Genomic DNA, 15498 nt, shown 5'->3' on the forward strand with positions numbered 1-15498 from the left:
GCTTTAATAACATGCAGTGTATTTATTTTAGGAGCTACGATCGGAGTTCCAGAAGTTTGGATCAAGAGTCTCCTTCAAAAAAGAAGAAATTTCAAACTAATTATGCATCTACTACTCACTTACTTGCTGGCAAGAAAGTGCCATCATCTCTGCAGACAAAATCCAGTGATGTGGAAACAACAGTTTTTTATATTCCTGGGGTGGATGTAAAGGTAAAAGGAGTATATAGCTCAGCAGGGAAGCACTTGCTCTTTCTCCCTACTCAAATATGATTTCAAAGCAAATACATTGTTACAATTGGTACAAGTTCATATATACAGAGCATCTCGGCAAAATCTTTTTTCAGTTACGCAGATACTGCTAAAATAGGAATAATGATTTCTGTAATACTACATTGAAAACTGATAGGTGTTTTTACCCTTGTTTACTTAGGGGGGAAAAAAACCCCAAAATCTTCTATGTACCATCAAAAATAGAACTATGTCAAATGATGCTCCATAACAAACAGTGTATGTGGTATTATATAATGAAAAGAAATCAGTTCCATTAACACTTTAGTGTCTAAAATCAGACATTAATTTTGGCTGTTTTCTTCTCTGACAGGTAATTTAGATTGTATGCCCTTCTTAAATAAAGGAAGATCTGTTCACTGTGGGTAATTCATGGGAAGGGCAGCTCAGTAGTTGGTTCACTAACACATAAAAGTTCTTGTACTGCATCTTCTGTGTTGCTTATTATAGCAGCCAGAATCTTGGTATAAAACCTGTTTTCTTAAGACAATGTTCACTCAAACACCGTCAAACTGTACACTGCCTTGGTTTTTTAATAATTGTTTCTATACCCTAGTAAGAAAGAGTCTCAACAGAAATGTTCCTGCGTTCGTGATTTGAAATGCTATAGAGTAACAACAGGAAAAATAGGTCACTGCTGCATGGAAACTTCATGCAAATCAGTTGAGGCAATGCTATAAATCAAATGCTCTTCACTTGAAACAGCCTGGCTTTTCTAGTCTGTCAGTGTGGGGGGGCTATGTGTGTCCATTTTCCAGTATTCCAGGCTATCTTCAGGGATATGCCTCAGGTCCTGCCCATTGCTTTTAGTCAGATTTAGGAATAACTAAACATTATCTATGGCTTTTGTTCTGTTCTGTATTTTCATTGATAGTGTATTATGCCCGTATAGGTGGTGTGAACTCTTGGAATATTTTATTATTCTTATTTTTTATGCGACTTTCTGTATGCCAGTGTTTAGTAGTGGAATAAGACAGAAAGAAAGACAGAAAGAAAGCTATGCCGACAAATAGTTGGTGGCACAGGATGTGTATGACATTAACAGAGTGGAGGAGCAAGCTTTAGGCATTGTTCCTAAATAATTCCTTTCCTCTGTTTCTCTGATTATTTTTTTTGTAGTTTATTAATTTATCTATTTTTTGTACAAAGATTTCAGATCTTTATGTGCACTGGCTATATCTGTAAACATGAATTGGAATATAATGTATCTTACAATGATGTTTTTGTAAATAATGAAAAAAAATTTTTTTTGAAGGGAAGGAGTGACACCAAACTGCTGTACAGAAATTGAGTTACTTCTATGAAGTAAATTGATCTTTCTTTGCTTTGCAGTTGCACTACAACTCTAAGACTTTAAAGACTGAATCGCCAAATACTTCTCGAGGCTCCTCTTTGCCAAGAACCCTTTCCAAAGAGTCCAAGCTGTATGGTATGAAAGATACTGCCACATCTCCTCCTTTATCTAGTACTATCCACAGCAAGACTAACACCTTACTTCCTCCCCAACCCCCACCCATCCCATCAGGTACTTATAGACAATAACCTTCTAAAACTACCACGGAAATATATCTTTCCTTCATGCAATCTGCTAGCTTTAGATCTGTCTGCACATTTCCTGAAGCACTGTATTTATCAAGTCTTCAACTTTGGCTGCAGAAACCTGATCCCAGAAGCATGAATGCAATTCATAAAGCTGCATTTTTAGAAATCTCTTGCCAAACCAGTCTCAGTAATATTTCTGTCACAGTCACCATATCCCAGTGATGGGCTGTCACTGCCTTCTCCCTGTTCTCATTTAACAAAATAATGCTTATTACTGGAAAGCAAAGTTTAAGTATCTGTATAAAAAGTCAATGCTGACTGCTTTATTCTTCACAATCCACAAAAAAAAAAATTCGGATGAATGCTTGCTTCCATACTTTACACTATTCAAAGAATACTTTCAGCTTTTAAGTGCCTTCTGCTGCACAAGTAATGCATAAATTACTGCCTTCTGGAACTAGGTTATTTCTTGTAGTACTAAAGCAGCTGTTCAGACTTATTTGTATTAATCAGAGTATCAGACTAGTGTCCTCAACTGTTGCAGGCCCTTAAATAACCATGATTTGGAGTAACATGAGTTGTAATACTTAAAGTTTTGCTTTATCTCCAATGATTCCTGTTTTCAAGCAGGAGTCCTTTGTTACATCATGTCAGATCTAGAGTTATGTAGATTGCACCTCCAACTTCTGAGACATTCACTCTTCTCTCCTTTGGCATTTGAATATCACTTTAAAAACAAAGCCAAAATTTTGTCAAAATTCGATGAGCAGGCAAAATTAATAACTGAAAAAAGTTGTGTGTGTGGTTTTTTGGTTGTGTTTTGGTTTGGTTTGTTTTTTTTATAAAACCAGCAGAGATGCTGGGAGAGAACAGTGAAATGGGGACACCTTTCTCCATTATCCATGCTGTTGAACCATTAGCTCCTTTAAGTGTCCATCCTCTTTATGATCTGTGTAATCTTGGTTTATACTACTTTTCTTCAATTTTGTTCTGTATTTTCCTATCCTCTTTTCCACCTTTGCCTTTTAATTTTTACCATGTCATGTCCATTTACTCAGTCGTGTTGGTTTTATGTCTGTAAGCTCTATATTTGGTGGGGGGCTTATGGAAATTGCACTTGTATGATGATATAAACTCCAAAACTAGGGATTGCAATTATTGTATTTCTTTATGCACTGTATTTTTATAAATATTTATTAGTTCTGAATTGTTTTGAAACACATTTATTGTTATTTGTATTACTTTTTTTATATTACTTTTCCTCTGGAATGGAAACCACCTTCTCTTACTGTCTTTGGTCTCCAATAAGAGCAAGATAAGACAATCTAGTCAGAGGCATTAGACAGAACAGTTTGCATAGAATGAAAATTCAGTGCTTGGTTTTTTTAGCAAATAAAAGGATTTTTAAGCTCCGTTTAGTCATTTAATGTTTGTATTTTTCTTGGAGAATTTAAAATCAGTATCTTCATTTATCTCTATTCATTCTAATAGCTGTATTTCATAGAGACAGTAATTGAGCGGGTACTAATACCTTCTGTGCATATTTATGTTTTGGTGAGCGTGGATCCAAGTGCTAGCTTCTGCCACAGATTTAGAAGACAACAATCATTTTATTAGTTTATAATCTGGCTAGCTCTAAGCTTTTAAAAATTCTCATTTAGAATCTTTAGTTATTCTTTGCATAAATATCGTAGCATTTGCCATTTACAGTTTTAATTTCTTGATGTATTTTCTCATTCTTCCCAGGCGCATGTATTTATTTTTTCCTAATTCCACTTTCATTTCCAGTCAGCTGTGGTTACTTTGCATTGTGTATTTGGAGAAGAATTGTGTGTGTCCGACTTCAGTGCTATTTTTTAAAAAGCGAAGTGGTGACAATGACAGAAGAGTGCTTGGTCAAGAACATGCACAATGGAATTACAGTCAAGCATGACAGACTAATAGTTGGTTTGGCATAGTTTTCTTAGTGAAAACTTACGGCTTAATTTTTTCTAACCAACTGACGCCTTTTCAGATGATGATACAGAGAATTAGAGGAAACAGCTGTTAGTTATGAAGTATCTTCTAATGTTTATCAGTTACTGTTGAATGGTATTCTATTAGACAAATTTATCTTTTAAATGTTGCAGCCAAAGGGAAAGGAAGTGGTGGAGTGAAAACTGCTAAGCTATATGCATGGGTTGCGCTCCAGTCATTGCCAGAGGAAATGGTGATTAGCCCATGCTTACTGGACTTTCTAGAGAAAGCTCTTGAAACCATTCCGATTACACCCATTGAAAGGAATTACACAGGTAAGTTGCATATTTGTACTCTAGTACTCTATGCTTTTTTGTCTTCTGGTGGCATTGAGCTGCTCTTCCCTTTAAATTCCACTTTCTAATGAGTTCTTCTACTTGTTAAAAGCCGTTAGTTCACAGGATGAAGACATGGGACAATTCGATATACAAGATCCCTTAGAAGAGTCCACAACATCGTTAGTATCGTCCTCGACATCAGCATATTCATCCTTCCCTGTAGATGTGGTAGTTTATGTACGAGTTCAGGTGAGGTTTTAACTCAACATTCAGTATAGTAAGTAACTCCAGTCACAGTCTTTGAGACAATCCATGCTTCTAAGTTTGCTTTTTAAAAAATAAAAAATACTTTCAAGTGTCCTTTCTGAGATATTCATGTCTACTGTGATGATAAAATAGAATTTCTGTCAGAAGTTCTGACATATCTTAGTCCCATGGAGACCAAAAGAAGAGAGCGATTTTTGAGAAGTCACAAAAGTTCTGAGCATTTTAATCATTACGTCTTCCTTGTCTCTTTTGGACTCTTTTTGAAAATATCTTTAATAACTAGTATTTGTATCCATTGCTTATAGGTAACATTACAAAACAAAAATAATAATTAAAGATTTGCTCAGTTTACATGGGACGTGTCGGAATGTACAGTTATCTACAAAGCATATTCATACTGCTTAATGTTTGATGTATCTGGGCTCTTTATGTGTCAGAGAGAAAAGCGCTGCCACAGTGTGATTGAGGGCACTTGAGCTTGATCTGAATGTTGGTATTATATTTTTGCACTTTGCTTCAACAACCGTTTTTTCTGGTATAAACCTGATTATGTTCCCAAATTGAATAACATATTCTAACAAATGGGGTTTTTTTTATATATACTTAGGAAAATTAACCACACCAGTCTCTCAGCTTTTACTGCAAACTCATCTGGCCAAAAATTTGTTGAGGGGAGCTGAGGCTTTCAGCATTAGCTCAAGAGTCAAGTAATTCTCCGTAGTTCTCACATGAGATGAGTGAGCTATTAATTGACTGGGGGAAGAAGAAGAGAGGGGGACTTAGATGTCCTCTGCTGCAGGCAGGATTCCTGTCTTTGTCTTATAAAAACTGGTTCCAAATAATAGCCCTGGTGTTGGAGGGACTCCCTGAAATTAATGTGAATATGAACTTGTATACAGGTTACCCTACTAATTTTAAAACCAGCCTGAAAAGGTTGTAATTTGCTTAGATTTAAAAAATAAATACATAGCACTTTATAAGTCAAACTGGGAATGCTTTTAGTATTTCATACTTGTTCATTGAATGCTGTATTTTCTTTCTGTGTTTCAGCCCTCTCAAATAAAGTTCAGTTGCTTGCCTGTATCAAGAGTTGAATGTATGCTGAAGTTGCCTTCCCTGGATCTTGTTTTCTCTTCAAACCGAGGAGAACTGGAAACATTAGGCACAACGTACCTATCAGAAAATGTGTCAATTGGTGGCAATACTTCACAGAGTGGCTCGAAAAATTCAGTTAGTAAATCTGGAGCACCAGGTAATACGTATATGAATTTTTGTACTATATGCAGCTTGTAGCATAACTGAATGTAATGTTCAGCTGTCTAAAATTAGAGCAGAAGATAAGCTTTTACACACCTTAAGGCTAGACATTTATGTATTAGTGAGTTCAGTAGGATTTCACGTTGTATCAGTTTTCCGTAAAAGCTTGCACAGATACAGTATATTGGAGTTTTTCTTGCATTGGTTAAGCGAGTTCAGTTCTCTCTTATAAAAGGTTAGCATCAATACATAGAACATTTTAAGCTACATTGCTGCTACAAGGGCATAACTTGATGTGCATTTGGTCTGTTTAATATTGCTGTTAACAGTCAGTATTACTTGACGTTTGAAAATGCTTTTGTACTAAAAATAACTTGTGCAAAAAAATCTTTGACTTCAGGTTCATCACCTGGACTAGGCAGCCCTCTTGGCAGAACGCGGCACAGCAGCAGTCAGTCAGACTTGACTACTTCTAGTAGCAGCTCTTCAGGCCTGAGCTTTACCGCCTGCATGTCCGACTTTTCCCTTTACGTGTTCCATCCGTACGGAGCTGGAAAACAAAAATCTGCTGTTACTGTTCTAACCCCTGGTTCAGGAGCCTTAGGTACAGAACAAGTTTTTGTTCGATTAATGAACACTGTTCAAGTTTGGCATGGTTTTCTGAACTGAAGATGTGAAAGGGTCATAGTAGATTAAACTTTTTCCTTTCTCTTTCTAGGTAATGTGGATGAGGAACCAACTTCAGTCACTGGCCGGAAGGATTCTTTGAGTATTAACCTTGAGTTTGTGAAAGTCAGCCTATCACGAATAAGGCGTTCAGGAGGTTCCTCCTTTTTTGAGAGTCAGTCCGCGAGCAAAGCTACCAGCAAGATAGATACTACCTTGATAAACATATCGGGTAAATGCTTGTTTCTTTTTAATCTCATCTATTCAGTGAACTGCTGTTCCACTGACAGACTTTACTCTCAGCAGCTTTTGTAGATGTTATGTGAGAGCCATCTACTTGTAGTGAAGCAGGGATTGATACATTAAATTTTAATGGTACTTGGAGTACCTATTTGCAGATGCACCTTTTTAGCCTCCTGATTCATTTAATGTAGCTAAATGGGCTTGCTCAAACTCATCTCTGGCATCAGTCCATGTGACTTAATGTGACCCTTGAATATTTTGAGATTGTACTGGCTGTGGCTAGGATGGAGTTAACTTTCTTCATAGCAGCCCATACGGTGCTGTGCTTTGAATTTGCGGCTGAAATAGTACTGATAACACACCAATGTTTTGGCTGTTGCTGAGCAGTGCTTGCACAGCCTCAGAGCCTTCTCTCTTTCCCACTTAGTCCAGGAGGGGACACAGCTAGGACAGCTGACCCAAACTGATCAAAGGGATATTCCATAGCATATGATGTTGTGCTCGGTAATAAAAGCTCAGGGAAAGGAGGAGGAGGGCGAGATACTGGTGGTCACAGCATTTGCCTTCCCACGCAGCTGTTAAGTGTGGTGAGGCCCTGCTTTCAAACAGCTGCACATCTGCCTGCCAATGGGAAGCAGTGAATAATTATTTTTTTTCTTCACTTGCATGCACAGCTTATGCTTTCCCTGTTAAACTGTTGCTACCTCAATCCACAAGTCTCCTTGCCTTCCTTCTGGTTTCTCCCTCTCCCACAGGAGATTGGAATGCATAGCTTGGTGGACATTTGGCTATTAGCCAGGGACAACCCACAACAGAGAGAAAGCCTAAATTGTTTGTGTTTAGTCAGCTTTAAGTTACATGTCATTTTAGTTGTATTGCAGATATTTCTGTCAGGTATTATCAGAAGGAAGTGATTCCAAGTCATTATTTAGTAGTAAACTTAGTATATCAACTTTATTATATGGTCTTAGCATGCAGATGAGGGTGGTTATTTTCCACCTAATGGCACAATATATCTTTTTCTTCAGATATAAAATCCTATAGTATACATTAGCTTTGTACCTGAGAGACTAGAGTCTTAGAATAGTATTGTTTGTTGAGCAGTATCTATGCCCTTCATTTTTTAACCCTGTTTCTTGAGAACCCCAGAAGTCTGTATGACTGCAGTGCAGAAATACACGACTACATAAACAGCAATGAGACAGAACATGTAATGCTAGTCTGTTCTCCCTGGCATTTATTTCAATGACAAACTCAGTAGCTTGGTTAGCTTTTAAATACTTTTATATTAGCTATACCAGCAGTTCTTGTTTCCCACAAAAAAAAAAAATCCTTCTTCCTAAAATATTTCATTTATTCCTCACTGTCACACATCATTACAGTTAAAATAGTGGTTTTGAAATCCTCAAACTCTAAATATACCATTTCACTTCAGCATGGCCATTGCAATCTGTTTTACTGCTGGTGATCAAAAAGAGCGATGGTAATACAAAAATGTATGTTTCTTAGAGCAGTCAGTTGAAGGGACTACAAATCACTAAGAAAAAGTGTATGAGGGTTGGGCTTTGGGCTGGGTTTCTTCTCAGCTTGTTTGGTGGAATTCTGCTGTGTTTTCTCCATGTGTTATACTGCACGAACTTGCTTGCTAAAGTTACAAAGCAATCGCAGTCTGCCCACAGTGTCTATGTAGTATTGCTTCAATAATTCTCCACATACAGGAGTGAGCAACACGGGAACGAACTTCAGCAGTGCGCTAGTGTGAACGCTCTTTTACATCACTGTTCCGTCAGAACAGAAAGATGAACAAACTCAGATTCTCGTTGCTGATTCCTCTCTTAATACATTTTATGACAGAGATAACATAAAGTTCTATTATTATACAAGTAAATTTATTCCCAAAGTTGGTTAAGCTTTCAGTTGGACCTAGTTTGATAAACACTAACCACCCATTTTCATAGTCCTCTCTTCAGAAACAGGTATTTCACAGCTCTCGTTACCTGAATAGGACAAAATCTTTTACAAACACTCAGCGTTTTTTTCCTTTTTTATATGAGAACAAGAAATATCTAGTTTTCAAGCAATCTCCCCGCAGAGAGAGGAAAAAAAGTTAAAATGGATTATGTCACGCAATTAAATGTGGTATTATAGAGATGATATACTGTGCTCATGAAAAATGACAGCTGAATCTTCTAGGTCACAAGCTGCCTTCTTAGTGTTCTTAATTTTTTTTTTTTCCAGTCTGATGTTTGCTGTGTGTTATTCTCTTAACTCTGGCTGCACTGCTGCATGTCTAACTTGGTGATGTAGTTCTGCAGTCTGTGTTCAGTTACTAGCTGTCACTTTTCACCACCTTGCCAACCTGGTGCCTATGAAGCTACAGGGAGAGCTGGACTCCTGAATACTCAAGGAACCTTGAAGTAAAAGTGCGGTTTAAAGATTTGCTATTTATTTATTTATTTCCCCCCACTGCACACGGAATCCTGGTTTACTGGGCAAACAGCAGAATGGTTGTGATTAATCTGCCATTAAAGCCCTCGGGTGAGGAGTCTGAGGCACATACAAGTAGGACCCAACATCAGTTATATTCTTAGGTTCCACCTTGCCTTTATGAAATGTGTTCGTATGTAATATTGGATTTGGAGAAATTGCAACACCTCAGGAAAACGGTTTTCTCATTACAGCAGAGACTATATTGCTAGGTAAAGAAGTATTGCACTATATTGAACACCTATTAATTAGATTTGGTTACCAAAACCTGTTACTACTGAGAGTTTACAGTTGTGTGTATATGCTTTTTATCTTTTTCAGCTGTCTGTGATATAGGATCTGCTTCTTTTAAATATGATATGCGACGACTCAGTGAGATTCTAGCCTTTCCAAGGGCTTGGTATAGGAGAAGCATTGCTAGACGGCTTTTCCTAGGTGATCAAACAATAAATCTGCCAGGTAAGATACTGCTTCTTATCGTGAGAAACCTTTTTGTACAAGGGATTATAGTAGGAATTTTATAAACATTTATTACCTGTGTATTATTACATATGTGACTAGATATAAATGTATTATAATTTACTCTGTATGCAGTCACTAATATGCTTAATAGAAAATCCTAGAAAGAAGAAATGGAAAATTTCTCAAGTAGGTCATAGAATTATTTAAAGAGCTTATATTAATGAAGACAGTAGAAAATCTTTAGTTACAATAAATAAAATATATTTTGATGCTCTCCAAATACTTCTTAGTATATGGGAGGATATTGTTAAACAAAAATGAAATAGTTTTTCTTCCTTTCATGTGCTGCTTTTTCTTCTAGTAGCATCAGGTCCTGGAACACCAGATTCAATTGAAGGGGTAAGCCAGCATCTTTCTCCTGAATCTTCACGGAAAGCGTACTGTAGGACGTGGGAGCAGCCCTGCCAGTCTGCTTCATTTACACACATGGCACAGTCACCTAATGTTTTTAGTGAACATAATGCAAGCAGCAGTATGTCACCTGGGACAGCGTCTCATAGCTTAAAGTCTCCAGCTGTTACAAGGTCCAGGAGCGTGTCTGACTCTTCAGTACCTCAGAGAGGTTAGTAGACAATGATTTCTTTAGTTTTTAAAGTATTTCCATTAGTTGTATGAAAAAAGTATGTCATTACTGCTTTGTAGAAATCAACCATAAAATATTCTTTTCCACTGTGCCTGGGAGTGGAGAGTCAATGACTTAGAGAAGGGAAAATGTCTGAAATGGATGAATCAAAGTGTAGTTTGTTAGCATACTTTCTATAAAATTGCAGTTTCTTTTAGTAGAGCAGGAGTTGTTTAGCTGGGATTAGATGAGTTCTCCAGCTTAATTTGATTGCATTGTCATCTTCTTGGCTCTCTATTCTCATCTAAGCAATTACTATGATCTTAGCAGAGGGTCAGTATCACAGCTCACAGGTGAGGTCAGTTATTTCATTTCATCTGAGACTTTGGGCCCATACTAAGAGGTCTAAATAAGGGTAGTTTCTATATAAGAAATAAAGTAACTTTCAATTTCTTTTACTACAAATGTTATTGTATTCTATCTTATAGCAGTATAGCACTGGCTGTGTGGAGTATTTATGACATTAGATATAGATAGGTGATTTAGAAGTATAGTACTTATTTTAGTCTAAGAAAAATATCTGTGAGAAAAGAACGAACAGGTATTTTGTCTATTTAGAACGCAAGCAAGATGTTATATATGAACAGTTTTTAGGAGAAGACACAGCTGGAGAAGGATTTATGGCTGGTAGAGTGGCTCGTTGATAGGAAATGCAATTTTGCAGAGGGTTGTAAGAGTATTGCCAGGATTTTTGTGAGAAGAGCAAGGAAAACCGTAATACTTGAAATTCTGACTTGGCACTTGCGCATATAACTGTTACCTGAATATTCAAATACTAATAATTCATTTTCTGAATACACTCGTATTTTTAAACAGCTAAATAATCTAAAATATGCTTTTGCATGACTGACTGCAAATTAAAAATAATTTCTCTTAAAGATATTAGTAAAAATAAATGTGTAAAATGAGTCAATTTCTATGACAACTAAAGCAACACATATTGCAAATCCTCTAGTTTTCACTTTATCCTCACTCGTAGTTCTGTGGTGCTCCTTACATATGGTGTTAGTCTGTCCTTTTGTAATATGTACAATGGATATATTCTACCGGTTTTTCCTAGCATGTGGAGTAATTTGAATTTTTGTCTACTTTTTTGTTTAGATGCTCTCTCAAAAACATCAACTCCATTTAATAAGTCAAATAAAGCTGGAAGCCAGCAAGGAACACCCTGGGAAACACTGGTTGTATTTGCTATGAACCTAAAACAATTAAATGTTCAAATGAATATGAGCAATGTAATGGGCAATACTACGTAAGTATAAAACAAGATCAAGCATGTTTTAACAGACAGTGTTGTCTTGGGGCAAAAAAACATTTTCCCCACATACTGTTAACAGCCTGTTGTCTTCTAGCTTTAAAATCCTAACTTTTTCAGTTTTGAACTGTGAAGCCCCTCATGAATAGTGGTAGATGCTTAATCCTGAAGTCACATATGCCTAAACCACATTATTTACTGCTTCCAGTAAATAATTTTCAGTTTCTCTTTTGACAGCCTGGAAAATTGTTGTCTATTTTCCCCTCTGTTCTAGGTGGACCACCAGTGGTTTGAAAAGCCAGGGTCGTCTATCTGTGGGTAGTAGCAGAGATCGGGAAATTAGCATGTCGGTTGGCTTGGGAAGATCACAGTTGGACTCCAGAGGGGGAGTTGTTGGAGGTACCATAGATGTTAACACCCTGGAGATGGTGGGTAAGTTGGAAAGCTGCCTGGTATAAATAAATGTGAAAAACTAAAGAATATACACAGTACCTCGCTTTGTGAACCAGCTAGTATATAAAAGCTTTGGATTCTTACTTGTGCATTCTGACTATGAAACACACTTTGAATTGAAGGGATAGCCTTCTGATCAGGGGCTGATTTAATCTCAGGGTTGCTCTAAACTTACACTATCTAGTTGTGCAACCCTCCAGCCCCCTTCAGCTGTCTGGACAGATGGCAACTGAAAGATTTGATAGTGTTTCAGCTCCTCCTAGAATTTCCCAAGTGCTTGTGGTCTGGGAAGTGCAAAACTGGCTTTGTAAGGAGGCTGGTTGTTCTGGCGTTTCACCAGGGTCATGACCTCCCCATGCATCTGGAAGAAAGCAGTGCTTTCTCGGTCCCTCTGTATCATGTGGATGGCATAAGGGTGATATCACTGGAAAAACTGATTTTCTTATCTTTAATGCTATGTTTCTGTATTGCTTTGGTTCTATTTCAGCTCATATTTCTGAACACCCAAACCAACAGCCCAGTCATAAAATTCAAATTACCATGGGTTCTACTGAAGCACGTGTTGACTATATGGGGTCCAGTATCCTAATGGGAATCTTCAGTAATGCTGATCTTAAACTACAGGATGAATGGAAAATTAATCTGTATAATGCTTTGGACTCGAGCATCTCTGATAAAAGGTAATATGCTTCCTGTGTTTAAAATGTAGAATGTTTGATAAGGTCAAATTCTGCCTATATGTCTTCTGTCCAGTACTGCTAACCAAAAATGTAAGCATCTGCTAGAAAGCAAAGGGTTTGTTTTGTGGTTGGTTTTTTTAGTGTCAGTAGGAAATAGATTAACTGCTCATGTTCTTGCTATTTTTAATATCTAGCGAGATATTTGTCCATGGGGACTTGAAATGGGATATCTTCCAAGTGATGATTTCAAGATCAACTACACCAGACCTAATAAAAATAGGAATGAAACTCCAGGAGTTCTTTACTCAGCAGTTTGATACAAGCAAGCGAGCTTTGTCCACTTGGGGACCTGTTCCTTATCTCCCTCCCAAGACAATGGCCAACAACTTAGAGAGAAGCTCACATGAGCAATGTAAGTGGTACAAAAAATAGTATACTTCCCAAGTTGGATGTTTTAATTGCAAAAATTGATCTGAGCAACTTTATACATGCAAGTATATCTATTTGACTTGAAATAGTTTCTTCAGTACATTTTTCCTGTAAATTTGGGCTGGCAATAACCTTTCAATGAAGAATGCAAATATCTCAAGTACCCTGCTAGACCTGGGGTACAATAATGAACTAACTTAGGTTCTTTTTGTGTTTTAAGTTAAAAATATGTATTTTTGTTTAAAAATATATAAAAATGCTTTTTGCCATTTTCAAACTATTTCAATAGAGTTGAAATAGACTTCACAACAGACTTTGAAGCTATTTCATAAATGTTTCAACTTTGAGTAGCAGTGGAAGTGTGATGTTATTCTTTCTTTCTGTTAAACATGAGCTGAAACCATAATTTGTCTGAACACAATGAGTTATCGATTCAGGTACTCTTAAGCTACAACCACTTTAGATCACAAAGATGAAACAGATCAGAAAATATCGCTCGTAATTCCATGTTTTATTAAAAATATAAATATGGCAACAATCTTTTCTGTGTCTTTCTCTTTCCTAAAGTTTGTTCTTGCTATTGCATGTTTACATTCTAGTGTTGGATGCAGCCCATCATCGCCACTGGCCAGGAGTTTTGAAAGTGGTATCTGGGTGCCATATATCCTTATTTCAGATGCCATTGCCAGAAGATGGAATGCAGTTTGGAGGATCCATGAGCCTGCACGGAAACCATATGACGCTGGCTTGTTTTCATGGACCTAATTTCCGCTCAAAATCATGGGCCTTATTTCACCTGGAAGAACCCAATATTGCATTTTGGACGGAAGCCCAGAAAGTTTGGGAAGATGGTAATTTAAACCATTTCCTCACTTCTCTAAATTCCTTTAAATGAGTTTTTAGAATGTATTGATAACGTAAGAAGAAATAAAAGTAAAACTTATTTTCTTTAAGTCTGAATCAAGATTATTTCCGAAAAATATACCACTTACCTAAAATAATAATCTGTTCCCACTCCATCTTTACCACAATTTGCTTTATCTGTGGAATAAATACAAAGTAGGTTTTCAAATATAGTAGATATGCCCCTGATAATATGCCTACAAAGTGGATTGTCTGCCTTGTTAATTGCATGTCTGTGTATGTAGTCCTTTGTTCCTGTATGATGAATTTTGATGGTCTTATTGCTGATATTTGTCTTCATATTGAGAAATTTTTACTGTCTGTAGCTACTGAGGATTTAACTTTTCTGTTGCTTGCAAGCTTTATACCAGTTTTTAATGCCACCGGCATACTAATTATTCATGTTACATACCTGTGCGAGGAGGGGGAAAGCAGAAATCCTACTACCCTTACCAAGCTCCTTTTTCCTTTTTTTTTTTTCCCCTCTCTTATCCCATATTGCCCACACCTTCAATGCAGGTACTAGTGAACATTCCACGTATATTGTGCAAACCCTGGACTTTCATTTGGGCCATAACACTATGGTCACCAAACCGTGTGGAGCCCTGGAAAGCCCTATGGCGACAATCACAAAGATAACAAGGCGCCGCCATGAAAACCCCCCACATGGAGTTGCCAGTGTGAAAGAGTGGTTCAATTATGTTACAGCCACAAGGAATGAAGGTTAGATTCATGTTCGTTAAGTTTTGGGATTGGTTTGCTTGCCAGGCAGTGCACATTGTGCTCTTTAAAAGCTGCTAAATGTCAAGTGGGCTACAGGGGGCAGGGAATTTGAAATAATGGAAGTTGTTTCTTCTCGAGAACCTTATGGTGAACTGTGGAATGAAGCATAGCAATATGCTGAACAGCCGGAAGTGTTACTGAGTGAAGTAACTTCAAACTGTGAAGTAAAGCCAAAATGTTCTGTTAGTGTGCAGGACATTTATGTATCTGGCATTGCAGTAGTTCTAGACTTTACCTCTTTCACTAGATGCAAAAAATTTTCATGTTTCACATTGTGATCTTGAAACATGAGGATATATTTCACTGTATATGAAGGATTTATGGATTAAGTTGAAGTAGGAATATATTTTAGGCTTCTGTCACCACTTACGACTAACACTTGAAAATTACTCACCTGCCTAAAGCTTTTCAACCTTCAGCTGCTTCTAGGCCTTAGAACATTTTGAGTCCTATCTTTAAATCATTGTTAATTGGAAAATAAAAACTTTGAAGATAACGTTAAAAGAAATCTTAAAATACAGCTGTTTCTATTTCATTCACAAACCGTAGAATCAGTAGATGATATCAATAAAATTTCTGTGAAAGGGCAAATAGCAGAATATGGTATATAGTGAGAAATGAGCAGATGATAGTTTCTTGAAAAACAAGTTAAATTATTGATATACTATACTAATATTTATTCCGTTTGAAAGACACAACAGGAAGTGGTTGAAGTTCACAAATAGAGGCACTGTCTGTTAGATGTTTTTATGTAGCCCTGTTTTGCTACATCTGGAGCATTTAAGTATATAAACAACAACATTTG

At 37.0% G+C, this 15498-nt stretch overlaps 1 protein-coding gene across 2 annotated transcripts in view; it reads left to right on the forward strand.

The window, feature by feature from the left end:
* BLTP1 (bridge-like lipid transfer protein family member 1) overlaps positions 1 to 15498 on the forward strand; it is a 117046-nt gene that overhangs the window by 95374 nt on the left and 6174 nt on the right. For both annotated transcript variants that reach the window (XM_059827004.1, XM_009811688.2), the window contains 15 exons: positions 32 to 212; positions 1623 to 1815; positions 3962 to 4123; positions 4236 to 4375; positions 5444 to 5645; positions 6051 to 6254; positions 6369 to 6548; positions 9368 to 9505; positions 9873 to 10130; positions 11292 to 11442; positions 11720 to 11877; positions 12386 to 12578; positions 12773 to 12990; positions 13607 to 13858; positions 14430 to 14633. In XM_059827004.1, the coding sequence (XP_059682987.1) occupies positions 32 to 212; positions 1623 to 1815; positions 3962 to 4123; positions 4236 to 4375; positions 5444 to 5645; positions 6051 to 6254; positions 6369 to 6548; positions 9368 to 9505; positions 9873 to 10130; positions 11292 to 11442; positions 11720 to 11877; positions 12386 to 12578; positions 12773 to 12990; positions 13607 to 13858; positions 14430 to 14633 (2834 nt within the window). The remainder of the gene's footprint in view (positions 1 to 31; positions 213 to 1622; positions 1816 to 3961; positions 4124 to 4235; positions 4376 to 5443; positions 5646 to 6050; positions 6255 to 6368; positions 6549 to 9367; positions 9506 to 9872; positions 10131 to 11291; positions 11443 to 11719; positions 11878 to 12385; positions 12579 to 12772; positions 12991 to 13606; positions 13859 to 14429; positions 14634 to 15498) is intronic.

The sequence above is a fragment of the Gavia stellata genome, chromosome 19 (genome assembly GCF_030936135.1).
Source record: "Gavia stellata isolate bGavSte3 chromosome 19, bGavSte3.hap2, whole genome shotgun sequence".
Lineage (NCBI taxonomy): Eukaryota > Metazoa > Chordata > Aves > Gaviiformes > Gaviidae > Gavia > Gavia stellata.